Source organism: Poeciliopsis prolifica, unplaced genomic scaffold (genome assembly GCF_027474105.1).
Source record: "Poeciliopsis prolifica strain line A6 unplaced genomic scaffold, Auburn_PproV2 SCAFFOLD040, whole genome shotgun sequence".
NCBI classification, from domain to species: Eukaryota; Metazoa; Chordata; class Actinopteri; order Cyprinodontiformes; family Poeciliidae; genus Poeciliopsis; species Poeciliopsis prolifica.
The window spans coordinates 5,790,604-5,817,640 of NW_026562415.1; the positions used below are offsets into that span (position 1 = coordinate 5,790,604).

The window sequence follows — 27,037 nt, forward strand, 5'->3', positions numbered from 1 at the left end:
TACTTAGGCACTTTCTTTTCATTTTTGACCTCCAGAACTCTACTATGTCATAGCGTGACATAGGATGCTATGTCATAGCGTGTCATCCTATGACACGTTATCGCCTTGAATACTTAGGCACTTTCTTTTCATTTTTGACCTCCAGAACTCTACTATGTCATAGCTGACATAGGATGCTATGTCATAGCGTGTCATCTTATGACACGTTATCGCCTTGAATACTTAGGCATTTCTTTTCATTTTTGACTCCAGAACTCTACTATGTCATAGCGTGACATAGGATGCTATGTCATAGCGTGTCATCCTATGACACGTATCGCCTTGAATACTTAGGCACTTTCTTTCATTTTGACCTCCAGAACTCTACTATGTCATAGCATGACATAGGATGCTATGTCATAGCGTGTCATCTTGACACGTTATCGCCTTGAATACTAGAGTTACTATGTCATAGCATTTTGACCTCCAGTACTATGTCATAGCGGTCATCTTATGACACGTTATCGCCTTGAATACTTAGGCATTTCTTTTCATTTTGACCTCCAGACTCTACTATGTCATAGCGTGACATAGGATGCTATGTCATAGCGTGTCATCCTATGACACGTTATCGTCTTGAATACTTCGGCACTTTCTTTTCATTTTGACCTCCAGAACTCTACTATGTCATAGCGTGTCATCTTATGACACGTTATCGCCTTGAATACTTAGGCACTTTCTTTTTTTTGACCTCCAGAACTCTACTATGTCATAGCGTGACATAGGATGCATGTAATAGCGTGTCATCTTGACACGTTATAGCCTTGATATACTTAGGCACTTTCTTTCATTTTTGACCTCCAGGACTCTACTATGTCATACCTTGTCATCCATTATGACACGTTATCGCCTGAATACTTAGGCACTTTCTTTTCATTTTGACCTCCACTACTCTACTCTACTATGTAGTGACTATAAATAGGATGCTATGTCATAGCGTGTCATCTTATGACACGTTATCGCCTTGATATACTTAGGCACTTTCTTTTCATTTTTGACCTCCAGACTCTACTATGTCATAGCGTGTCATCTTGACACGTTATCGCCTTGAATACTAGAGTTACTATTCATAGCATTTTTGACCTCCACTACTCTACTATGTCATAGCATGACATAGGATGCTATGTCATAGCGTGTCATCTTATGACACGTTATCGCCTTGATATACTTAGGCACTTTCTTTTCATTTTTGACCTCCAGTACTCTACTTTGTCATAGCGTGAGTAGTGGAGGTCGAAAAGGTCCAAAAGACATACCGTGTCATCCTAATTTTACTATAACGTCTCTGACTTCACATTAAAATTTTAAAAAATCATAAAATTTTACTATGAAAAAATTTTCATTTTTCCAAAAAAAAAAAAAAACACTCCCACACACTACAGTATGTCAAAAATTAGGTAAAACTCATCGTATAGAAAGATGTCAATCGGGGTACAGTATGTTTTCACTTGTTTGATTTCTTCATCTGACACGTCATGGCAACTTTGAAGTTAGTACTTTTGTCCACCTCTATTTTTTGGAAACATTTTGCAATTTTGACATGTAGGCTTTGAGTTGAAATCATTTTGTCAGACATCTCTTCATTCCTCAGCTATCGCGGCATTTTGACAACCAGTGACAATAAATGTTTCATTTCGGAGATCGAATTGCCTTTTCTTTATGATAGAGCTCAGTCAAGAATTATTTCGACGTCCATCAATGCAGTAAGTAACACTGGACTCCTGAAAAAGCTGATTTTACTCGTATATCAGTGCAGCGTGATGGTCTGCCAGCACCGTCTTTTACTTGTCTGGATTTTGCTTTTTCCTGTGTATTTGTATCTGTAATACTCAGCTCCTTAATGTGAAAAAAATAAGAGGAAATGAAGAAATAGCCTTGAAATTTACTTTTGCTTTTTTGTCACGCTAGACAAAAAAAAAAAAAATAATCTGTTTAAATTTAAACAGATTTTAAATTCTGTAGAAGAGTTTCCACTTTTATTAGGGGAAAAAAGCTCTTCAAGTCAACCTGGCACTAGAATCTATAAATAGGATTAAAAATTTGATCATGTGTAAAAAAAAAAAAAATGTATAAATTAAAGGCGAGAAGTTCATCAGCTGTTGGCTTCGCATCAAAACACAAGTTGACAGAAATAAAGCACAACTTCTGTGTTTTGTTGTATTTAATGGCAATAAAATACTTCTTTATTCGGTGTTTCAGAGGCCTTACAGATATTTCACATCTAGGCAGCAAATGTAAACTTAAATAAATGACAATAAATAAACCTGATAGTAACTGTGACCTGCTTTACAATACAGTGTGACAATAGTGCAAAAAAAAAAAATAAACAGAAGTTCAGTGTTCTTATTTGACAAGTGCTACTTTTTCAGGGAAAAAGGCTGGAAATGCTTATTTTTTAACGTTCAGTTTGAATGCCATCACACAGTTTCCCTTACAATGTCCAACAAATTCAGTGCAAGCTTTGTTTTTTTTTTTTCTTCAAGTACGCTCACATGATACATATTGTACAGTTTGACCAAGTTCAGACATGATGATCTATCCTGACGTACCATGACTTTTTCACCAAAGGTGTGTTTCCCTGATCTCAGCGATCACCTGACTGGCCCTCTGTAGTGCCTGTTGGAGGGAAATGTACAAATCAATAATAGAAATCAAAACAGGAAGTGCTTGACTGCACTGGAGGGGCGGGGCATGTTACCTGCAGCATGTCGGCAGCCTCCTTCCGCCGCTGGGCCATGTCTTCAGACTCGGTCAGCAAGTCGTTGAGGAGCCCCGACTTGTACAGCTGTCCAACGAGTTCGCTCTGCAGGCTGTCCTTCACGTGGTTCACCAGGAAGTGCATCACTGCCTTTGGTACACTAGAGTAGAAACGGACAGAGATCCAAAAAGACATGATGTCACTGGTGTCGCCCTAAAATAATCCCTTAACAGTAGAAAGGTTTTTTTATGCTTCAAAGTGAAGCGTTTCCTGTTTGACATGTCAGCAGAAGGCCAGGAGAGGCCAGGAAGAGTGGATTTTCAGCAGTCACCTGTCCTGGATGTTCTTTCGGACGATGAGGAAATACGACTTGATGAGGCGCTCGATGACCTCGCAGTCCCTCTGCTCCCGTGACGACAGCTTCCTGGCAACCGGGACCGGCTGCGGAAGCAAACCAAAAGGTCCAAACAATGAAAGGAGTTCACTTATAAAAAGTCGAAAGAAAGGGGAAAAAAAAAAGAAATCCAACAATGTGCTTTGCAGGTTGAGGTTTGGTTACCACATCAAGCAAGTTAACAACTCCTTTCAGTGGACTTCCTGGTCCGGAGCTGGCCGTTTCCTCTCCCTTCTTTAGCATCCTCTCCAGTTCCCGGTGCCGTCCTGCTCACCTTGAGGCCCTGCAGCCGCTGCCTAACACACACACACATCAAGGGTCAAAATCAAAATAGTTAGGACAGCAACAAGGATTCACAAAAAATTTTTCTGGTGGAACAAACAAGTTGGCCTGCATATAATTTATTTGTCTGAGTTAATCCTGCATATCAGGCTTGGTTTGTGGTTGTTGCAGGTTTGAATTTATGCTCCAAGAAGATTAAAACACTCTCGAGAATGAACCCAAGCAACCAAAGACTAAGTGGCGTGAAACCAAACCGGTCAACCAGAACTGGAAGTCAAAACGACTGAGTTTGTGTGAAGCAGGGCAATGGCAAAGTCATGCTGTGGGGGAACCTATTGCTTTAAATGGGGATAAAATTTACTGCGGTCCAACATTATAAAAACGGATCCAAGCAGCTTTCTGACATTGGTAAGCAGAAATAAAATAACAGCTGGGCAATAGAAGGAGCCACAAAAACCTGACTCAAAATGGGTTCAAAAAAACAAACGAAACCCAACGTTTGTCCTTCAGCTGCAGATGTCTGGATTTAAAAAAGTTTAATCAGCACCACAGGTTCCTGATCCGAGAGACGTATCGTTAACAAGGTTGAAATTCAGCAGGCACGATGGGGAAAAAATTAGCATTCGATGCACAGTTGAGTTTTGAAGTCTGTAATTTTCATTAGAGATGCACCAATCCGATATTGATATATTTGATGACATACCAGTGATTAAATTTGAAATAAAGTCGGCAATGTAAACGACAGAAACGTTTTTCAGTATCCGATCGGCCGACACTAAACCTGACATATCCAAATCAGATCTGATTTGGATATGTCAAATTAGGAAAAAATAAAACTGTTCAAATTCACCAATAAAACCCAAAACGTGATCCCAACCTCAAGATCTTTCTGAGATCAAAGAAGCAACAAAAAAAGCAGCATTGAAAAGTGTTGAGTTGGAGAAACAGGGAAGAGAAGGAGATTATCATTTTTGGAGGGATTCCTGGTTGAAGAAAAAACAACACGCACACAGCTGTTAGAACAAGTTCCATCATGTTGAGGGACGTCAACACATCAGCAGACAAAGATCACAGTGCATGCCAGCAGCTCATGCACATCCATCCACCTAACCATCCATCCGTCCGTGCAGCACCATCAGACCCACAGCCGGCCGGGCGCGGAGCCAGCAGGCTGCAGTTTGTGTCCACCTTGGCACTGTCCACGTCTGTCCTGGACGGAGAGGGCTCGCCAGAAACCGCAGCTGGGCCTGCCGGGCCTTTGCCAACAGACTAGCAGGAATATGAGGGCAGAAACGTGGAAGTGGAGAGGAGGGGGGAAAAAAAAAAACAAAAAAAAAAAAAGGCTCTGAGAAGACAGAAGAAAAAAAAAGACGAGGCTGGCAGTGGAAAGTTGAGAAGTCTCTGAGAGAATGAGCCTGGAGATTTAGGATTAGATTCCTGGACGGAAACTATCCGGAGCCGTTCGCGTTTGCCAGCCGTCTCGCTGTGGCGCTGTGAGCCGACGCTGCAGATTCCAACCCTAATATTAGAGCAAACGAGCTGCCTTCAGAAACCCCACTCTAAAGTTTACCTTATCCCTGGGGACTGCGGCGGGCAGCTCTCTCATCCTGTTTCTCCGCTGCTCCTAGAAAATAAAATAATTCAAAACAAATTAAAAAAATAAAAAAAAAACTGTAAAAAATATATATTTCCAGTCAGATTAAATTAGTGGCTACGGACCTCGATGTTGTTGTTCATGACTCCGCAGGCGTCTGCAAAGTCTGGGTGCTTGGTGTTGATGTAGGCCAGCTCGATCGCAACCAAGTTGTGGACCTGCAGCGGGAAGAAGAACCCGTCCTAAACTCTGCAGCCAATCAGGCGCAGGCGTGCGGGCGGAGGTTCGTACCATCTCGTTGGTGATGGGGAGCCTCTTCCTCAGGAGGGAGGTGACCACTTCAACGATGGCTTCATGAAGCTTCGGGAATCTCTGCAGCTCCTGACAGATAAAACGGTATAAACGTGTGTGTGTGTGTGTGTGTGTTAGGACACAGAATGGGTGTTTTCTACCTGGGTGCTGTAGTTGCTGCAATGCTGGATGATCCGCTGCATCTCCTCGTGAACCAGCTCCACGCAGCGCAGACTGGGCTCCTCCAAGCGCTTCACCTGCTTCTTCACCAGCAATTCGAAGGAAACTTCAGGCACAAACAGGGACGGCCGCGGGCCCTGGAGGTGGGGATGGCGGGGGACGGCTTCATTATCAGGGCCACGACTAATAAATCAACTATTCTGAAGATTAATCAAATACATTTTAAAAAGTGGCGAATTCTGGAGGTTTGTCATTTAACCACTTGAGTCTTTTCGTGGAATATAAAAATACAAATAAACAACTAATTCATTTTATTGTCTAAAATGCAACAACGTAGCATTCCTTCAGCTTCACTTATCGACAAAGGAGTTGTTTTTTTTAACTTGGACAGTTTTTGCTTAATTACACTTCTGCAAGTTGGATGTTTCACAGTCTGTATACTCCAGTTGATGATTAATCGATTACTAATTACAATTATTCCAATAATCAATGGCGATCCATTCTTCCGGCCCTATTATTGTCATTTCCTGTTTGGACGGAAGGAAGTGAACACACCGTCGCGTTCCTGATGGCGGTCAGGATGTCGATGGTGCTGAGTCCTCCGAGAGGATCCACGGACTCCAGCGTCCGGCCGAACGTCTCGTGGAATATGTAGCAGATCCGGGCCCCGCCGCACCTGAAACGCAGCGGCAGGAGGCGGAAACGGTCATCATGTCAACGCTGCGGCATCCCGACTCACAGCTTTCGTGAGCTCGACTTGTAAACTGGCCATCGCTCCATTCACACAGATTCATAAACTATGAAACTATAGATATCACCAACTTCAGTTTGGCGTTTTGGTCTCAACAATTTGCTTACAAACGCTTCAAAATTATTTTATTTCGTATTCACTTATTTTGGAGATTTAAAATCTATGTAGTGCTAAATACTCATTAGAATTTAATGTTTACTGATCTTTGAGAATGTACAATTATTAAAAAATGGCCTGAAAACAACAATATTATCGTTCATCACAATAACTTCCGGAACAAAAAATTATCGACCAGAAAAAGTTGGAATTGTGACTTTTAAAAACTGTTCACTTATTCAGTATGAGAATGGTTGTAGTTATTTTTGTCCCCCTGTGTGTGATATTTTCTGAACAGCTCACTGTTCAAAATAAGTCGTCTCATCTCGTCTTGAAGGTTAAATTAAAATGAAATCAGAAACCGGAGCAGCTGATCCGATCCGCTCTCCTCACGCTCACTGGCTCGACACCACCACCGTGTGGCGGAGCCGCTACTTACAGCTCTGCTGTCTCGATGTACTTGGCCGTGCCCTCGATGGTGTTGCAGTACTCCGTGGCGAACTTGGTGATGAGCTGCAGCAAGGTGGCGCTCTGGTCTTCCACAGGCTCGCCGTAGCTGCTGAGCAGGGACTGGTACTGGGCCGCCAGGACGTTGATCCGTGTCTTCAGCTCCGGGAGGCAGTCTCGGATGTGATGCATCAGTAGCCTGACATTAGCAGAGGAAAGGCAGAGAGCGCCTGGCCTTAAATGACAAGACAGTAGCAATTCCCAGACGGCTCTGGGAAGAAGGAGCGATGCAGCGTTACCTCGTGTTCTCTGATGAATATGGCAGCTTAAGCACAAACACAAAATGTGAGAGCTGACTCAGAGCCGCCTGCAGCAACATCAGCTGCTTCAGAGCCGGAAACGTCGTAGGAGGTGCAGATAATGAGTCAATATTTTGTATATCAGAAATAAAAATAATTTTCAAAAAAATTGCATTGTTTTGTAATTGATATTTAGCTTGGAAAAAAAATACTTAATTTGTGTGCATATATTTTGTTTCACCTTGGTCTATGCAACATTCAGAGACACATAGGAGTCGTTACAAAGTCAGACTTCCATCAGTAGATTAAACAACTAATGTCTCTTACACTCAAATAAAAAAAAAACATTTTAAAATAGCAAAAATTTCTGCAGTTTAAGCTCTTTTTTCAATGTTTTTGGTTTGATGAAATATGTGTTTATCTATTTGAAGAATAGCAGTAAAGGCACAGTGGAAAAAAGGCATGAAGCACGGCAGTGGGAGCAGCTTGATTCTGCTCTTTATGCTGCTAAAAAACTTTTTAAAAACGGACTTTTATCGTTTTTGTTCACTGCATTATTGCTGATCCATTTCCCCCAGAGGTGAGCTCACCTGTTTAGGGTCCGGGCCAGGTATATTTGGTTCCGTTCCTGTTGGCCAGCGACGGGTATTTCTTCTGCAGGAAGGCATACTCGTCGCGGATGGCGTCGGCCACTGACTTCTTATTGTTGATGTCCAGCTGACTCCTGAGGGTCCAAGACCGGAAAGATTTACAGAAAGAAATCATTGTACGACAATGACGTCTGCCTGAGTTCACTGAAGCTAAGCTAAGAGCAGAGGAATGATAACATTGCATCTGGAAGGACAACAATCTATCCACGATCTGCAAAACTAGGAAGATTGTCTGTAACGCAGATTCTACACAATTAAGGGTTATGGTTTCACATCAGTTTTCTTTCTTTTCCTTCAGTCTCACAACTTAGCTTCTTCTTATGAACTCTGGATTTTACGAGAAAAAAGAAAATGAAAAGATTGTTTTATTTTTGCCTATTGGGCATTATGGCCACTTTGCTGCTCACACCTGTTCACAACTCCAATGATCCCCAGCTTAACAGGAATGACTCTGCCCATCAGGACGTCCATAGCGTCCGTACCGGCGTCCATCAGGTCCAACTTGGTCACCACGGCCAGCGTCCTCCTGCCTGTTGATTCACATCCATTCAAAACGGAAGCTCAGCGAGGATTGCCGCCATTTAAAGGTCACGCTTTGCTTTCATACCGTCTGGATCCACCTCCCGGGCCACCTTGAGGGCTTCCGAGGTGGCCATGTCCGTGTTGGCCGCCGTGACCGCCAGGATGATGCAGTTGGGGTTGGAGATGTGCTTGAGGATCAGATCTCTTATCTGGATCTCGATGTCTTTGGGCTGATCGCCCACAGGCACCTGAGAGGGGCGGATCCAGAAGGGAGAGGAGCCGGTGTCAGCTTCCTTCACAGAGCGATCGAGAGGCTGGTACTGCGGGAGCTGGAAACGGGACGGGTTACCTTGGTGATTCCCGGCAGGTCCACCAGTGTGAGGTTGACGACGTGAGGGGAGAAGATCTTCAGGTGAATGGGATCATCACTGATTCCCTGCAGAGGAACAGAATCACAGAATCAGAAGCGGCAAGATGAGTTTAGATCCTCCTGCCGGCTGCGATCAGATGAGGAGTAAATTGCCATTCGTCTGCCAGGCGGCAGATACCTCTCTCTAGAGGGTCTTTGTTTTTCTCTCCAGCAGTATATTCACAACTTAATCATTTGAAGCCACACTTGAAAAATGGATTTCCAAAAGACAGCCAGCTAAATAACTAAATAAACGTCAGAATCAACTTTAGACACAAAACTCCAGACAGCGACTCAAGAAATGGGAAATTCAGATGGAGACTTTTACTTCTTTTAATCAGTTAATTTAATCATTACTGACAAATAATATTTTTACAGCCGCTTCTTTTGCAAGTAACAATCCAGTGACTTTTACTCAATAGAACGGCTTTTAGTTATGAGACCAACGTCTACTGTAACTAATGTTTAGTCAGCAAAGGTGGAAAATATGTTAAAAAATAGATAGAATTAAGAATTTTAAATTGTATAATTTAAAATAAAAAAAAAACATTTTTGGTCTATGAGTCTTTTAAATTGATGATTTTTGTATATGTGATCAAAAAAATAAAAAATTTAACACCATAGATTATTTAGTAAAAGAAAAATAAAATAATGAATGGCCTTTAAAGTACTGTGGGAAATGTAAACAGAAATAATATTTAAAGAACAGTGGGAACATGAATAATAAATATTCATGTTTATTATGAATAATAAACATGAATATAGCAGTAAAGGCTATATTATACGGCTTGTCCAGCTAACTGTTTGTTTGCTAAAAGGTGCCGTTATTTCAGTCTTTCCTACCTTTGCATTTTTTTTCTACTATGTTCCCGACCCTTGCCGCTTATGAAATACTGTCGTCTTATTTATTATTATTATTAATATTATTATTATTAGCACAGTCCTAGCTTACTACGTCGATGCCCTATTTTCTTGGAGCTTGGAGGAACTTTAACTCGGTTTCAAAATGTAAGAGCTGGCGATCAGAAATCAGCGTCTCTGGTGTAAATCCAGTAAAGTCGAAGGTCTGCATCCACAACGTAGGAAGGGTCACAAGTTAAACCTTTGCAGAGGTTGGATTGACTTTACAGGAGTTATAACGTCTACCTGTTAAGAAATACGCACCATTACAGTTTTAATCCTGAAATTTAAAGCATCTCTTAATTTCCCCTGACTCACAAAAAAAAAACAATGACTAAACAACTGATTCAAAAATCAATCATTTTGTTGAATGAGGCTCTGTGGTAGAATAGTACACGATTTATCAAACCCAAACAAAAGGCTAAAGCGACATTTTGCTTTTCATTTGTTTTTCTAATGGCAGTAACTTTTTGGCCACCAGGAAACAGACAAACGCACCACCTCGGTCGTAGCTCTCCGTCTCACCTTATTGTTCCCAGACACTCGCTCTGTTTCGTTTTCAATTTCCTGTCGGATTTCATCAAAATCTGAGTATATCTGCAAACGAAAAGGGAAAAAATAAATAAATAACAAAAAGGGAGGAAAGCGTCACGACAAGTCATGACCAAGATGGCCACACTATGGAGGATCATGTGGAGGAATACCTTATTTTTAGTGTGTAGAAACTTCCCCCACTCCTCCACATCTGAGACACAATGAGAAATTGAGTCACAGACATATATTAGAAAAAACAAAAAACAACAAAAGCAGAAAAAACTTAACTGCTGGGTACAAGAGATGAATCAAACCCAACTAATGCAAGGATCAACATCTGACCAGGTGGTTTATTTAAGCAGCTATGAATATGGGAGAGGATACAAGACGCTAAACTCAGCTATTAAAACTTCAGAAAACCTGGAACGCTGCAACTCTGAGGCGCTGCTTTGCATCTGCATGTGGTTCGGAAAAGAGTGAGAGAGTCAGAAAAACTGATTGCTTTAATCCAATCATGTGGGGAAACCATCTAATTCTACAGGATCAGGATTCCACACTTATTGTATATCCTCATTGTATTTGTTGGATTTACAATGAGGCAGCAAAGTGCATCCTGACATACAAAACTCCATAAAACTCAAAAACCTGTGTTTGTTTATGTTCGTTACTGCATTCAGTATTTTCTCTACTGACTGGACACCACGTGTCTTGCAGGCGCTCACCTCCCTCCTCGTTTTTCCGGCCGTCTGCAGGATCAACGTGGACCAGCTGCAGGATGAGGGGCCGCCTGGTCACAATGCCGGTCCCCCGGGGCAGCAGGTCCCGGCCCACCAGGCTCTCCAGCACCGAGCTCTTCCACTGCTCTGGAGACACGAGCACATCAGAAACACATTCAGCCAGCTGGGATGTTTGCAAGACTGTGGGCTGACAACATTTAGCAGTGTGCAGATTTTATCATGCGCATCAGCTCCAATAAATCATAAAAAAAATAAACGGTTTTGTCAAATCTCACTTCTTTCAAGGATGTGATGAAACCAAACACTGTGATACTGGTTCATTCGTGCGCGTTTGAAGCAAGGTGACAGGGCTACGACTAGCATGACAGCTGCTATCACCAAAAGCTCACAGGCACAGCTGTTTTTACCTGAGTCCCCACCACTGCAATCTGCGGCAGCTGGATAATATCGGCCCCCACGGTGTTGAACACGTCCTGCAGCTTGTTTATCACGGGGATAAGAGCCTCCATGTTTGCTGGTTGATAGGTTTTAAAGAGACTCTATGTCGAGATGGAGCCAAAGTCATTCAATGTCTCCCCGGAAACACCATTGCGACAACAGATACCGCGTGGAGGTCTGGGAGTTGCAGTTTCTTCCACCGAGAACGGCTGAAAGGACTACAAGCGCCGAAGCTCGTCACGCGCATGCGCTCTGGTGGACGGCTAGCTTCGTTAGCTAGCTGGTTTGGATCATTTAACTTTGGAAGCGCCGACCTGCTTTGGACTACAACGTTTATGTAACAGGAGCAGGACTTTAATACGCTTATTTGCGTCATCATGTTGCAGTTTCTGGTGAGTTATACTTCCACGTCGACGCCTGACGCCCATAGTTTTGCCAAGTCCGTAGTAGCTTAAATGGTAACTGTTAGCGCTACATGCTAATAAAATATTTGCTTGACAGTTGAAAAGCAATCGCGAAGAAATACCTAAGAGATTCTGTCTTTAGAGGATGGAATGAGTTTTGGCACATCAAAATATGTATACTACTAGCAATATTTATGCCATAAATAGATTTTAGATAAAGAATTTAATCTGAAAGAGGTGGAAATTAACTTTAAGATAAGTTAGTTAGGTATGTACTGTAAAATGTTTTTGTTTGAATATATATTAATCATTTGTGAATAAGATCTAGTTTAGTGGATATATTGTCTGTTTATGAATCAGTTGGTAATTTTGTCAACTGTGATCAAAGAAGAGTTTGCTTTACCAAGTTGGTGTAACAGAGTTTTTCTGTGTAAAAGGTTTTCTGTCATACCTTTGTTTTTTATTTTTCTGCTGTACACAGTTAAAGTGAGCAGACACGCTGTGTGTTTTGCATTACCCAACATGAAAAAGAATAATAGCTCTACTTCTTTGTTTGCAGGCTGGCTTCACTTTGGGGAATGTAGTGGGAATGTATCTTGCTCAAAATTATGAAGTAAGTTCTGCTTATTTCATTAAAAATGACATTTCTTGACTTTATTCCCTGTCCCACGTTTTGTCAAACTGAAGGCCAGAGGCTTTTTATGTGGCTCTTTGTTTAATTATAAGAATTTGCTCATTTTTTAACAGCTTAAGGGGTTTTATAAATACATTCTGCCACATGCAGCCCTTTCAAAAGCATTTATGATCTCGATTTGGCCCAAAACCAAAATGAGTTTGACACCCTGGCCTATCCCATTAACTACAGGACAGAATTGGAAATGTGACAAATGCTGTTTCTCTTTCCTGCTAATTGCTATTTCCATTTAAAAGTTCTGTTGCCAGTGTTAACCTATATTCTCAGGTACCCAACATAGCCAAGAAAATTGAAGCTTTTAAGAAGGACGTGGAGGCCAAGAAGAAGCCCCCAGAGTGAGCAAAGCTGGACTGTGCTTCAAAGAAGAGGAGACGTCTTCTGCAGAGATTATTTATCCACAGGGTTTTGTTGGCTCAGGGGTATCGGGGGTGTGCATTCGCTACAGGATTATTTGACATGAGTAAAAGCATAAGCAGTTCCAGGAGCAGTATTTATTTCCCTTCTCTGTAATAAATCCTTGTTTCCCATTGGAGTTTCCCCTCCTTGGGTGCATTGCCTAGAAACTTGATTTAACGAATAATGCAGCTAACTGATGGGATCACTTTAAAGTCTGATTGGACTGGTCGCCTGTTCTTTTTTGTATAACGATAATGTTTAAAGTGCATTGAGATGTACAGAAACAAAGCATAATTAATCTACCTTCTGAATTTTTAGTAACAACTGCCAAACGTTTTGCTACACCTTCACAAACATTGTTCTCAAGCCTACAATAAAGTTACAGAAAATGACATTAAAGCATTCTATCATTCCTTTGAGCATCAACTCTTACACTAAAAATGTTCTTTCAACAGATGGCGCGGTTTATGTAATGTTTGGCAGATCTTATCTGTTTTTTCTTCTTTTTTGTTCCCTTTTTCTTTTGGGAATTTGGCCACCCAAACCCTCTGTACTCCAGACATTGTGGTGCATTGTGGGATATGTAGTAGAGGATGTCCACCCTCTTGTTGCATTTGGAAGATGATTTCTTTTTGTAGAGTTTTTGGACTCCTGGTCTTCTTGGCAGACTCGGAGTTGTGGGATCTCGGCTTCTTGGACTTGTTCGGCTTACAGAAAGAAAAGAAAATGTAACTTTTCTTAATATGATATGATATGAATATGGTAAGCTTTTTAAAATAACTGAATACTTTACCACAGCAGAATATATTTTACATTTCTGGAAGAGACATGACAGATGAATAAGAAAATAAGTTAAAAGTAGAAAAACCCCCAAAAAATCTTACCAGGATTGTCTTGGCACGGTTCAGCATGGCGCCCTGGTGAGACGCGAACACTGAATGAAGCAACAGGCCTTTCTCACAGACCTCTACATTTCTGCACTGAATCTAAGAGAGCAAACCTTCCAACCCAACTTGCAGCACCATTAACCTCGTTACAACATCTTCATAATAGAAAAATGCGCAACTGAAGTGAAAATTTGGCATTTTAAGACAAAGAATATACTGAAACCAGGTGTTACTTTCAGTTTTATTTGCAGGGCACTGTGAAGTGAAAGATGACGGCTTTCTTTGGCAGCGGAGATCACGTCCTGTCTCTGTAGCCCTTCCGTTCACATTGTTACAGTGTAGTTTTGACATCATTTCAACAGAAAAATACATTCAACATATTGGAAAATATCTGAACACCATGCAACTCTTGGACCTCAGTCAATCATGCATTTCAAATAAATACACATTTGCGTGCAGTCACTTCAGAATTAGAAAAAAAAAAATCCAATATGGACCCGAGAAAAAGCTCAAGTTGTGACGCACACAACCCCATCGCCACCTACAATGACCACTCAAAAAAAAAAAAACTGTCATTGGAGTGACGTGACATCAAGTTGCTTTAGTGCATGTGCAGCAATAGTTTTGTACACAAAACGAGATATCAAAAATAAAACTTCGTCATCTGCATAGAGCTGGAGATTCAATTACAGTTAACAGCGGAGCTCCGCATGTTTTAGCCCTTCAGGGTAAACGGATCATGAGGAGCTCAGCCAGGGCCTTACTGGGTGGTTATGAGGTGGACGATCATGCGGATGATGCGGGAACCGGGGGCAGCTGCACAGGTCCATGCTCGGGTTCCTGATTTTGTCTTCCAGCAGCTGGTCCAGCTCCCAGCGCAGCTCCTTCACCAGCTCAGCCACCTGGAAAACACCCACACAGGTTGGTTGGTTGGTTGGTTGGTAGTCTCAACCCAACAAAAGAAGAATTTGGGATCAAGTTATTTCGTTTGTCTGACCTGATGCGACGCTGCTGCGAACCGAATCCAGCCGTCATCCAGAGAGATGAGGAACTCCCCTTTGTGGAGCTCCACGTTGACCTGACCGCCTCCGAACAGCACCAGCGGGTAGACGGACACCATGCTGCAGTCTCTGATGAAGACGCGGCTCGTCTTCACCTTCTCGTGGTAAACCAAATAGGGGCTGTCGTAGTGGCGCACCTGAGTGTCGAAAGAATCACGTTTTTTGGGGGGGTTTTTTTGGTCTGAGCTGACCTCGGCGGTTCTGTGCGGCTCACGCTTACCATGTAGTTGACGGACGAGGGATGGATGTGGACGTAGCCGTCGCTCTTGGTCATGAAGCGCAGCTCGTTGGCTTTCGGCTGCATCTTCATGGCTCCCTTGCTGGTCATCTTGTAATTCCCCTGAGGAGCTCGAACCTGGATAGACCAAAAATATTGAGCTTCAGCTCATGAAAGAACCTTTTTAAACTATTGGGAGCAGGAAACATTGAAGGACAATCACCTGGACCACGTTTGGATAGAGAGCTGCGCACAGCATTGCAGACATCAGGCGGATGTTTTCTGAGTTAAGGTTGGCCTGGGAAGCAAAATGTGACTGATTTTAAGAGGCGTTCTTCAAGTTTACAGCAAAAAGATGGATTCAGTGTGACTCATATGACTCACCTCAGGCCAGTAGCCTCCAATACACCATCCGCTCCCTGTGAGGATAAGCGTTCAATAGCCCTGGCCCTCAGTCCCTCCTTAATGAAGCCGATATCTGACAGCAGCTCCGCAAACTGCCTCTTCAGGCTGGCGATCTCCTGGACAGGCAGCAACGTTGAAGATGTTTAAAGAATTAATTCACAACACAATCCCAAACTTTTGTCTAAGAAGTTTGTGATTTCTGACCTGTAAACTGCGCCAGGACAGAAGTTCTCCCTACAGAAGCGGAAGCTGGCCTGGTTGCCGCTCTTTGCAGCGCAGCACCAACCCTGCCAAGGAGGGAGAGGATCCGTTACATAATTTGTAACGAAATATATTCCCAGACATTTCTATCATATTTTCTTGCTGAATCATAAATAGTGGATTGCTTTTTTCCACGGAAGCAGCAGATTTATGACGCAGCTGGTGGGAAAGGTAATTAGACTGTGTAACGCCATTCATACCATGTAGAATAAAAATAACACTCAGTACCTTGTATGCCTGTAACAAAGCCAGATGGTCACTGTTGGCCAATGCAAAGTCACATTCTTCTCACTGGCTTCCTCTCTCTATCCCATGGAGACACCTGGAAACAACCCAAATGCACAAATGCTTCAGGAATCAGGATGTTGGATTGTTGTTGTTTTTTTCATATTAGAGATTAGCACCACGTAGATGTGATTCACATTGCAAAGAAAATCCAAGGCGTGCTTACAAACGGTGATTTAAAGGCCAGACTGGCTGCAATGGTGAGCGCCGGATCGAGGCAGCGGAAGATGGCGCCGAACAGCATGAGTTTCCCGATGCGCACGTCGACGGGCAGGCAGGCCAGGTGGTAGCCCAGCGGGGTCAGCTTCTCATCCGGGGTCAGAGCTCCCAGGTCCTGGAGGCGCTGCCTGGCGGCATCCTGGCTCCCCACGTCCGGCGGTTCGATGAGCCGAGAGAAGACGGACTCCAGCTGCTGCTCGGCGAACAAGTCCAGGATCTTAATTCTGTCACGGAAAGAGTAGGAGAGTAGGAGAGTTTAAAAACTCTGCTTTAACAAACGAGCAAAGCCAGGAAGCAGACGGACGGACCGCAGGCAGAGCTGCTCCAGGGGAACTCTCTGGATCTCGGGCAGCTGCTGCTCGGCCAGCTGATGGCGGAAGCAGTGGCTGGTGAAGAGGTGGAAGCAAACCCCCGAGGCCACTCGGCCCGCTCGACCTTTCCTCTGCAGCGCGTTGGCCCGGGACACCCACGAGTCCTCCAGGCTCTCCATGCTCTTGGAAGCATCGTACCTGAGAACAGGCAGCGCAACACGGACTCGTCTCAAAACCGTTTTTTTAAAAAAGGGATTAATCTGTTTAATCTAATCTAATCCTACCTCTTTTCCTTCATCTTTCCAGAGTCGATGACATAAACCACGTCGTCGATGGTTACCGAGGTCTCCGCGATGTTGGTGGAGATGATGATCTTGGTGACGCCTTTCGGGGGGCGGCTGAAGACCGCCTGCTGCTCCTCGTTGGACAGGGTGGAGTGGAGGGGGTAGACCACACATCTGGTGTGTGTGTGTGTGTGTCAAACAGAAAGTGAACATCGTGGATCTTTTACAAATCGAAAATCATGTAATACACAGCATGTGCAAAAAGCCTTAGAATAAGTGAATCTTTTGTTGCTGGAGCGATTATCTTAAAGTGAGTACTACTCTAAATTCTTAACTTAAAAAAAGAGAATGAGTTGTAAGTACATTTTTAAGTTTATTTTAAAGGATTCTTGCCTTTTTTCTTGAAGACAATTTGCCTACCGACTGAAACGTCCAAAAGTTATTATTTGCTGCACAAACAGCCGGATTTAATGTCGGTGAATGTTCTGCTCTGTAAAGCTCATTTTTTTAAAAACATAATTGCATTTCTTTTTCTTTTTTTTTTTAAATTATTGCAATTAAGGTCCCAAACCTGGTGGTGCGTCTGTTGTTGAATATCCTGTTGGATTGCAGCTGCTCATAAAGCATTTTAATCTCAGCAAGGCCTGGCATAAACACCAACACAGCACCTGCAATCAAACCAATAAAAGTAGTTTAGAAATATTAATATCACCTTTTACGGAGAGCAGCACAAAATACCAACTCTGACCTGGTGGGTAGTTGTGTTGTCCGTCTACTATCCACTCCAGCAGGCTCTCCACCAAGTCCATGTTGATCTTGTCCAGGTCCATGGCAGCAATAGTTTTAAGGACAGATTTGTTTGTGTCTATAAGATTGAAGTGGATCATTAAAACCCCGACAGAACCTTGAAGCGGAATAATTTCTTCGAAACTCACCTTTGTATCTGATGGTGAGCTCCTGCAGGCTGAGCTGCTGGTCTGGGGTCGAGTCTTTGACAAAATCTTTCTTGCAGAAAGACATGAAGTTCCACACGTCGTCGCCCAAGTCGTCCACCGCGTCCCTCGTGCCTCTTCGGCCGCTCGCGGAAGACGAGTTCTGTTTCCCTGAGCGCATGTAAGGGCTGCCGTCTTCCATGACGTAGCTGAAACGTACATGAAACAAAGGATTGGGGGCAAGGTCAGATGGAATAATCATGGACAGACAGGACAAACAAACAATAAAGGACAGACAGAAATGAAAAAACAGCAACGACAGAAAACAGGAAAAAAAAAAGTGCAAGACAGACAGAAAGTAAAAAGAAATGATGAATGAAAGAGAGAAAGAAAAACAGAAATAAAAGAGAAAGTAAAAGTCAGACAATGAAAAGAAAACAGACAAGGAAACAAAGGAGCAAAGACAGAAACCAAGAAAGGAAGACAAAATGGAATAAAGAGTAAAAAGTAAAACTTCAAACATTTCATTTCATCCAGACCTGGAAAATCTCAAATCAAATGCCAGGTTTTTCCAGACTATTAGCCATGCTGCACTTAAACAATTATGAGTAGAGCTAGAAGAAAAGTGAAAATATTACCCAGTTTTTGCAATGGCATCTTCAAGGAAAAACTGATCAACAGGGAATGTACGACCTGGAGAAGAGGAACATTTAGATTAGATATATTAAGGTTCCACATTCAAGTTATGTACTGTGGACCAGAGTCCGTACCGGGTATATGGATAGTTGGGCAGTCGTAGAAATACTCTGAGAAGAGGTTGGCATTCAGAGTGGCACTCATTAGAATAATCTTCAGGTCTTGCCTCTTTGTAATAAGGTCCTTAAGCACCAACAGCAGGAAGTCACTGTGTGGAAAAAACGAACAAAAAAAAAAAAACAGAAGACGTAAAGAAACCACGAAGACTCTGCACAGGTTTTAACATTCCTCTGAGTTCAGTGAGCTGACCTCTCCTCTGTCCGCTCATGCACCTCGTCCACAATAACGTGCGAGACTCCTCTGAGGTCTGCGTCGCCCTCCAGTCTTCTGAGCAGAACGCCCGTGGTGCAGTACAGCAGCCGGGTGGCCGACGTCTGGAAAAATGGAGGAAAGAAAGAGATTTTTCTTCTCTGCAAGGTGCTGTAATAACAGCAGGTGTCCACATTTGGGTTTTCTCTACATGTCATGAAATGTTGAAATCCTGCACGCGCACTTACTAATGGAAAATAAACCAGCATGTGTGCATACCCTGACGCTCTCCAGGCGGATCTGGTAGCCCACCGAGTTCCCCAGACTCTCGGCCCGCTCCTGTGCGACTCTCTGAGCCACAGAGATGGCAGAGATCCTCCGAGGCTGGGTGCAGATGATGTTGGCCACCTGTCCGGCAGGACCGGCCAGAGAGGCGTCCAGGATGAACTGAGGAATCTGAGTGGTCTTACCACACCTGGAAAGAAGGAGACGCTTTAAAAATGCACAGAGAGCAGAAACACGACAGATGAAGAGCGTCGCCTTACCCAGTCATCCCGCTGATCACCAGAACCTGACAGCCGTCCAACTCATCCAGGATGTTTTCTTTCTCCTGCCAAGCCGGGAGGTTCCTCCTCTGCTCCAGCATAGACTTAAAGCGCCGGGAAGACTGGGCCGGGAATGAAAGAGAAACACAAATCTAAAAGTTAGATTTCTGGGAGAAAAAAAATAAAAAATCAGAATTCGGAGTTTGGACTCAGGGATTAGAATCCAAATCCTGAAATTCGGCCTTCTGAGATTAAAGTCTGAATTTGGAGATATCAAATATCAGAATTTGGAGAAAAAAGGTCAGAATATTGACATGAAAGTCAGAATTCAGTCCCGGCCCGCACAGGAGCGGGCCGAGTGTCTGGGGAACTCGGTTTTATTAGTGGCCTTGATCATCTTTCTACAGTTGTGGCAAAAGAGGTTTTGGCACAAAATAAAATCACCTCTTCCTTTCCAAATGATATCTCAGATAAAACGACTTAGGCCATCATTGCACGAAGGGGACGATGTGAAGTTCCTGATGTTTTCAGTCAGATCTACCTGTTTTCTCTGGAAGTCTCGACACAGCTTGCCGTTTTCTTGCAGGAGGTTCTCAGTTTTCTGACTGTGCTTGCTCTCCATCTTCTTCCTCAGGTTGACGTAGCTCTCAGCCTCCACTGGGACAGCTTCCACCTCCACCTCCTCAGGCTCCTCAGCCTCTCCAGTCGCTTTTACCGAAAGGAAGAACAGGCATCAAAAGCGAAACAACGAATGTCAGATGCCTGCGGACCTGGAGGACTCACTTTCTGCGGGTTTCTGGGTTGGTGGTGGAGCGTTCCTCCTTCGGTTCGTGCTGCTGGTTCTGCTCTTTGCGATGCCGAGAGGATCGGCTGTGGTGCCACCACAGGAGGCGGCGTGCTGTACTTGTGATGCCCAAGGGCCAGAAGCTCCTTCATACTGAGCTCGTCCTCGCAGACGGTGATCAGGGTGTAAACGACGGGCTCGCCACTCTTCGCCGCCGCTAGTGCTTCTCCAAACAGCTTCTCGGTGACACAGAGTCTCCCCGCGGCTGCCACCGACTCATCGTTGGTGCTGAAGGCGACTATCGGCGCCTGGTGAGGGTAACGGTTTCCCTTTGGGAAGCGGACCTCCAGCTCATACTCAGGAGGAGAGTAGCTGGTGAAGCCGGGCTGGCTCGGCCCTTTTGGGTCCGAGGAACCTGCCCCAGACTTCTCTCTCTCCGGAAGCTCGTGTCTGAACCGGCATTTGTCGCCGAAGCGGCAGCCGCGGTCTTTGAGGTAGAATTTACAAACGTTGCGGCTGTTTTTGCCCGCGGCATCGCCTCCGTTTCTGGCCGGTTTGACAGAGAGGAAGGGGACGTCCAGAGACACCGTCCACACGGTGTTGGCGATGCGCTCGTTGAAACGGTCGCCATAAATGGCAGCCAATGCCAGGGCTTCCTCTTGACGCTGGCTCAGGCATTCGTCCATCGGCACCCCCTGGAGGCCATCGGGGAAACCGCTTTCTGCCCATAGCGTTCGCTGAAGACCTGGTGGAGAAGATGCTCCAAAGTCGACCCGAATTCTCCTCCGCCAGACTCCAGAGCCTGTTTGCTTCTCTCCCTGTCGAAGCCGTATCTTCAAAAGGGAACGCAAAAATGTTAAGAGAAAATAAAATATAAATAATAAAATAAATAAAACTGGTTTAGAGCATCAAGTGCTAAAATCTAGTGAAAGAAATTAGTTGTAACTTTTTTTTAAAAAAAACACCATATTATTTTGATAATGTTTAAATTAAACAACATAGAACTTTGGATAAATAAGAATGGATCCGTTTTCATTTTTGGGATGTTGACATTCATGGAAAATTATCTACAAAAAAGCATTCAACCTGACAAAAACAGATATATATAATGTCACTGGGACCTCTAATGTAATTCTGTTGTGGAAATTCAACTAATTATTCAAAAACTGAAGACTTGCTTAAACCCGGATCTGTGGTTATATTTATAATTAAAGATGTTAGTAGAAGGAAGGAAAAGGGGATGAAAGAGAGGATAAAAGAAAGGTCGAAAGAAGAAAAGAAAGGAAGCAAGAAAGAAAGACAAAGAAACACACATATGATAACATCAAAAATAAAATTTGGAAAATCAAATAAATAGTAAAAATACTTTGGTTAAAGTCCAAACTTTTCCAGAGTTCTAATAGAAATTGATTAATTTCAGGAGCAGCTCACGTTTCACCTCCCGATATAAACTTTATGATGTGATCACCTGCAGAGCTTCCCAACAGCAAATAAGGAGATAATGGGTTCAGTTGTGGGCCGGTCCTGCTCTTCCTCCTCCCCTTCCTCCTCTGGGTAATAAGCAGGGCTCTCATCTCGCTCCACAGGCTCATCGTTAGTGACCCAAAACTGACCTTCCTCACGGGGATCCAACTCATCATATTCCTCCACCTCTTCTTCTGAATAATCAGAGCCAAACTCCCTGTTGCAAACAGAGTCAGATGTTTGTGTCCAATAACTATTAAAATAATAACAACAGAAGCGTCGACTCACTCATAGGGCTCGTCAAAATCCTGCGTCTGCAGCTCCCGCAGCAACTCCTTGAGCTGTTCTTGGTTCTCATTGGTCATGAAGATTTTCTGCAAGGCATGCTGCTCGCATCGGGTCTGCTGCCCTCGTTTTGCTTTCAGAGGGACCCTGAAAGTCGAGGGACCTGGGAAGGGGCTTCCTGTCGCCCTTCGAGTCCCTTCGGCGATCGTTAAATCCCCGTCCTCGTCCCGCATCTCTCCCCCTTCCACGCCGGCACCACCGCTGCCGCCACCACTACCACCGCTGCCACAGCCACCGCCTCGTCCTTTTCCAGATCTGAGGAGACAGAAGTTCAAGGAAGGCAAATGGGATAAAGTGATAAGTGAAGCCGTGAATACCTGCTGGAGCGAGAGGGTCCAAAATCTAGGCTGAAATCGTCATCGTCGTCATCCCAGCGACCGGCTCCTCCTCCCTTCCGGCTTCCACCTCCGCCACCGCCACCTCCTCTGGGCTTGTTAAATCGCCCTCCTCCTCTGTTTGGCTTCCCTCCTCTTCTCCTGGCGTTCATCTTTCTGCTCCGACACACACAATCAGTGCAAAAAAAAAAAAAAAGAAGAAAAAAACACGCAGGATTTCTGCAAATAAACTCCCTTAAACTTCAAAGTAAGCAAACCTTCAGTCAGTGTTCCTTCATGGCTGCGAACCATCTATGAACAGAGACAGAAAAAGAGCAGATTGGATGTGTGTGTTTTCAGCTTTTATAGCAAGAAAAAAAAAAGAAAGGGGATCCTGGAAACAGCAGCGCCAAGCAGCAGGGACAGCTGATAGACGCAGAGCGGTTACTGTACGGGCACGACGGAGCGGAGAGTGGCTTATAGCTGAGGGGGGATTTTCAATTCAAGTGCAAAGCAATGAGATGGTGGCTGACACACAACGCTGTTGGCTGCAATTATGCAATCAAACCGCGGAGTAACAATCCCAGCAGAGGCGACACGGCTGCTCAGGCGTATCATTAGCAAAAAGAGCTATGAAGGTTAGAAATACAACAGAGTTAAGAAAAGTCAGATGGGGGGGATTGCTAGTCATTGTATTGTACTTTACAGAAATAAGTCAAATTACGAACAGAGCATCAAGTACATCAAACAAAGTCATAACACTTAAACAAAAAGCACATTAATAAGCGTAAAACAAGACAATAATCAGTCATTAAAAGCTGTTCTGAAATGGTGGTTTTGAGACATAATTTTAATTTTTATAGAAGATTAAATTGAGTACAGAAACGCTGCAAAGTAAAAATCGAACTAACATCATCAAAATTGAATTTGCTACAGTCACACTTCAGCATTATTAGGAAAATGGTATTAAATTCAAGGCTACTTAAGTATTAAGAATTGTAAATTTATCTTTCCTATTCTTATTATTGCACATACCATATATAATTAGATATTTTATTATTATTCCTGCTGCTTTAAGGTTGCCATTTTAGAGATATTAACCATTTCTTATTCTCTCTTTTCTTATGGACACACAGTTACTCCAATATGAAACTACAGCTAAATTTAATCAAAAAAAACCTCTGGGTTAGCTCTTTTGTGGATTTTTTATATATGTATATGTTTTTTAAAAATTCTTAACCGGTCCTAATCAAAACTTTTACTGTTGTTAAGATTGTGTTTTTATATTTGATTTTTCTTTCTTTCTTTATTTATTTATTTCTAAAACATACTCAGTCTAGTCTTTTACAATTCCTATTACAAGGTTCTATTTTTTTGGACATGTAGCTGAATAAGACTAAAAATGTATATGATCTGTAAATTGTCTTTCTGTACTGAACATACTACATTTCAGAGGTTAATGTGATTTAATAATATGTTAAGCAATCATAAGCAATGAGAGTTCTTAAGGACACATCTAGTCCAGTTTACTACCACTACCCTCAGGATACTGATGTTCAATGAGGTCAATTAATTGGACCTCATTATTAATTTAAAACTCAAGCATTCCAATTTGACAATACATTCAGCTTTTTCCATGATTGACCCCAATTAAATCATATTTACTGAGTGGGGATTTGTTTGCTCACTCAAAACTAATTTAATGTAAGGGAACTTGATTATATGACTTCAATAAATATTATCTGCAATCTGCAATAAGTCACTTGGAGTTATTTAAGGGGGATCAGAAGACATAATGTTTCGTGTATTGTACAAGTTAACATGTCAAAAACAAAGGCCATCATACGCATCAACTTAAAAACTTCATAAAATAAAAAGTTTTAAATGAAAATAGTACACAAAGAAGATATGATAATTGAGTCTTTTATACTAATATGAAAGTTAATAGTTCATCAACATACGTAGCTACCCTGAGAAATAAACTGTACAAGGTCTCGGCACATGTGTGCGAAAAGGTTTGTTTACGAATGCGAATTAGCATTAGCATCCATATAGTTGGCTAACGAGCTAACAGCTAGCACGCGTCTAACTTCCACTGTAGCATGCTAGGCGATGTGTGAAATGTCCTCACAGCCCAGACTCTCATTTTTCACAGCGTGGAACGAACTCAACCGTCTGAAACGTGTCACAACAGACAAAGCCGACGACTCATACCTTTCAGAAAAAGAACTTTTAAAATGTGAACGTACCTGAAACAGCAGCTCCAACACACTCCGCCCCCCGGCACGGCACATAGTCTTTCATTGGCCGAAGTTCGGAGTTCATACTTTCTTTTCCGGTTCTTGTGTTGCATCACTGTGGTTTTTAAACCACTCTTAAGTTACTCATAACATTTGACATTACACAAGCATATTGGTAATATAAATTTTCATGAAACAATACCTTAAAAATTGTTAGTTTTTTTTCAACTACGTGAGAGGAAGTAGTGGGCGGGATTTAAAGATAAGCTCCGCCTCCTAATCGCTGTGATTGGTCCTTGATTCTCCAGTCTTCCGCTGCTGATAGACCACTTAAAAGGGGAAAAAAAGCAAGCAAACGTAATAAAGACTTTCTTCCATTCAGCTAGCATTACAAACTTTTCAAAATTTTCTTTTTTGAATGTATCATGGATACAGAGTTATATCATCATCAGCTAGTAATATTGATTTCCATACCAATCACTGCAAATAAAAAGGTGCATGTGCAGCACTACAGAGGTAAAGCTTTTAATTGAATTTCTACCTGCAGAGAAAAATGTCTGACTGCCTTTTCTGTTAATTTTATCACAAAATGTACAAAAAGTCACACAACGGGCAAACTACAAATAGTATACAAATTGAAAAGAAAACCCAAAAAAACATTTCTCATTCTTGTATCCACAATGTAATAAATGCAACAATACCATCAGCCATGTGTCATCATTGGGTTGAAAGTCCCCAGGTAATGGTAAATTCCTTCAGTTTTTTTAAAATCATATTTCAAGTTTTGAATAAGAAAAACTTGAAACTTAATTTTATTCATGTATTCTAAACAAACAAACAAAAATCAAAATTAATTTTGAATAAAGCAATTAAAATTTCATCTCCTCCAAGGCATGCAGACTCATTGAACTATTTTGATACATTTTGGAAAAATTATTCACACCATTTTTGTCAAGTTTTCAAACAGTTGTAGTTCTTTCCGCTCTCCAGGGGTTGGCGGTGTTCGCCGTCGTCCGTGTTTTTTAATAGGCCACGCCCCTTCGAAGCACAACCTCCTCATTTTCCGCAGTGGTAGCTAGACCCCGCCGTTACTATGGCAACGCCTACCTGCAGCGAACTGCCGGAGCTCATTCTTAATGAAAACGTGTGAAAAGTTTAGACTAATCACACCAATTTGGGGACAACCGACGCGACGACAATCCGACACACACCTCTGGGTTCAATTTTCCGACTTTACACTTTTTTTCCCTTTTTTTTCTTTCTCCCCCTTCACAGTGAAACAGCGTCTGTTGTGGACTCTGACAGCCATCTGCCAACTGAGGGAAGCTGTCATAGCATGACTGGTGAGGTGCAAATACTATCACACACAGAGAGAGAGAGAGAGAAAACAACAAACAAAACCTGTGATTCTATCTTCTGTCAGACAAAAAAGGCACATAGTTTGAATATGTGAATATCCACGTTTATTTTATTTAAGTGTTTCAATGTATTTGGATGTGTTTGTCTGCAGACACTGTAATCCAGGTTTCCCTCATTTTTCCAAATGGGGACAAGTACGGTGAGTGGGGACGTAAAACCCAACCAACGCGTGAACGTTCTGTCCTTTTTCCACAGGTTATGTCATTTCCTGTACAGGTTTAAAGAGGTTTTACTTAAGATACTACAAAAGTCTACAAAGATTGCCCAACTGATTTCATATTTGTTTGACTAAATGTTTTAGATAACCTGACTAGTTTATAAAAAAAATAATAATCATTCAGATGGTGACAAAAACTTAAAACAGTAGAATCAAGTATATAGATATTAAAGTAATCAGGAGTAGTGCCAGAGTTACATAAGCTGTTTGTTCATGTCACAGAGGGCGAGTGTCGCAAGTCTGAATCTGGAGAGCTGGTGAGAAGCGGCACAGGAAAACACACTTCAGCCAGTGGCATCGTATACACCGGAGAGTGGCAAGAGGACAAAGTATGCGCTATCCGTCTCTCTGTCCTCTTCTTAACATCTGTTTGTTTATGATGCACGTCTTTCCTCTCTCCAGATGCTGGGCAAAGGGACCCTGCAGTTTCCCTCTGGGGCCGTGTATGAAGGAGAGTTCAAAGACAACGCGTACAGCGGCTGGGGAACATACACATTTCCGGACGGCTCTATGTACAAGGGCCAATTTTACAATGACAGGTAGTCGCCAGAGTACCCTCAGGTATTTCAACTGTCACAACGCGCAGTTCTGAATGTCTGCAATGGTGTTTTATAGGCTGGAGGGAGAGGGTACCTTCACTGACACACAAGGCCTGAAGTGGACTGGAGACTTCCACGGTGAAGCAGCACTTGGTCTCAAACTGATGCACAACCTCTAGACAAAAAAAAAAACAAAAAAAAAAACAGACTAAAGAATCATTGTTCTAGAGCTAGACCACATTAGGAAAACACTAACACTGAAAGTTGATTAAACGTTCAAATGTGAACATCTCCATTTCTTCAGTAAAACAATAAAATATTGGAAATCTTGAGGAAGCAGAGTCAATGGGTATAGTTTAATCTAAAATATCCTTCATTTAAATTCTTCTTCTCTTCCTCTAAACAACACAGTATAAACAGTCTGCCTCGGGCAATCAGTGCAAAAAAAAAAACCTTGCCAAAAAATTATGGTTTTTGGCAGGGTTAAGGCACCTCTTAAACAACAGATGTGGTAAGGGCCATTTATTTGCCACATGGGGGTAGAAAGG

At 42.7% G+C, this 27,037-nt stretch overlaps 2 protein-coding genes and 2 pseudogenes across 3 annotated transcripts; 2 read left to right on the forward strand and 2 right to left on the reverse strand.

The window, feature by feature from the left end:
* Positions 1-2,487: 2,487 nt before the first annotated feature.
* Positions 2,488-11,446, reverse strand: LOC129375632 (dynamin-1-like protein; annotated as a pseudogene).
* Positions 11,447-11,485: 39 nt separating this feature from the next.
* Positions 11,486-13,147, forward strand: LOC129375631 (short transmembrane mitochondrial protein 1). The gene is made up of 3 exons (XM_055054868.1): positions 11,486-11,653; positions 12,225-12,278; positions 12,627-13,147. Exons 1-3 carry the CDS (start codon positions 11,639-11,641, stop codon positions 12,696-12,698), a joined length of 141 nt encoding a protein of 46 aa, XP_054910843.1. The 5' UTR covers positions 11,486-11,638; the 3' UTR covers positions 12,699-13,147.
* A 717-nt stretch (positions 13,148-13,864) lies between these two features.
* On the reverse strand, positions 13,865-24,609 carry LOC129375643 (putative ATP-dependent RNA helicase DHX57; annotated as a pseudogene).
* Positions 24,610-25,526: 917 nt separating this feature from the next.
* Positions 25,527-26,821, forward strand: LOC129375642 (MORN repeat-containing protein 2-like). 2 transcript variants are annotated; one of them, XM_055054880.1, is made up of 5 exons: positions 25,527-25,657; positions 25,825-25,872; positions 26,173-26,279; positions 26,353-26,489; positions 26,566-26,821. In XM_055054880.1, exons 1-5 carry the CDS (start codon positions 25,651-25,653, stop codon positions 26,666-26,668), a joined length of 402 nt encoding a protein of 133 aa, XP_054910855.1. In that variant the 5' UTR covers positions 25,527-25,650; the 3' UTR covers positions 26,669-26,821. The 2 variants fall into 2 exon arrangements, with proteins under 2 accessions (XP_054910855.1, XP_054910856.1); XM_055054881.1 differs by lacking the exon at positions 25,825-25,872.
* Positions 26,822-27,037: the final 216 nt, after the last annotated feature.

Coding starts and splice junctions, on each gene's coding strand:
- LOC129375631 (XM_055054868.1), top strand. Junction 12,279..12,626: donor ATCTTGCTCAAAATTATGAA/GTAAGTTCTGCT, acceptor CTATATTCTCAG/GTACCCAACATAGCCAAGAA.
- LOC129375642 (XM_055054880.1), top strand. Junction 25,873..26,172: donor TCCAAATGGGGACAAGTACG/GTGAGTGGGGAC, acceptor TTCATGTCACAG/AGGGCGAGTGTCGCAAGTCT. Junction 26,280..26,352: donor GAGAGTGGCAAGAGGACAAA/GTATGCGCTATC, acceptor TCCTCTCTCCAG/ATGCTGGGCAAAGGGACCCT.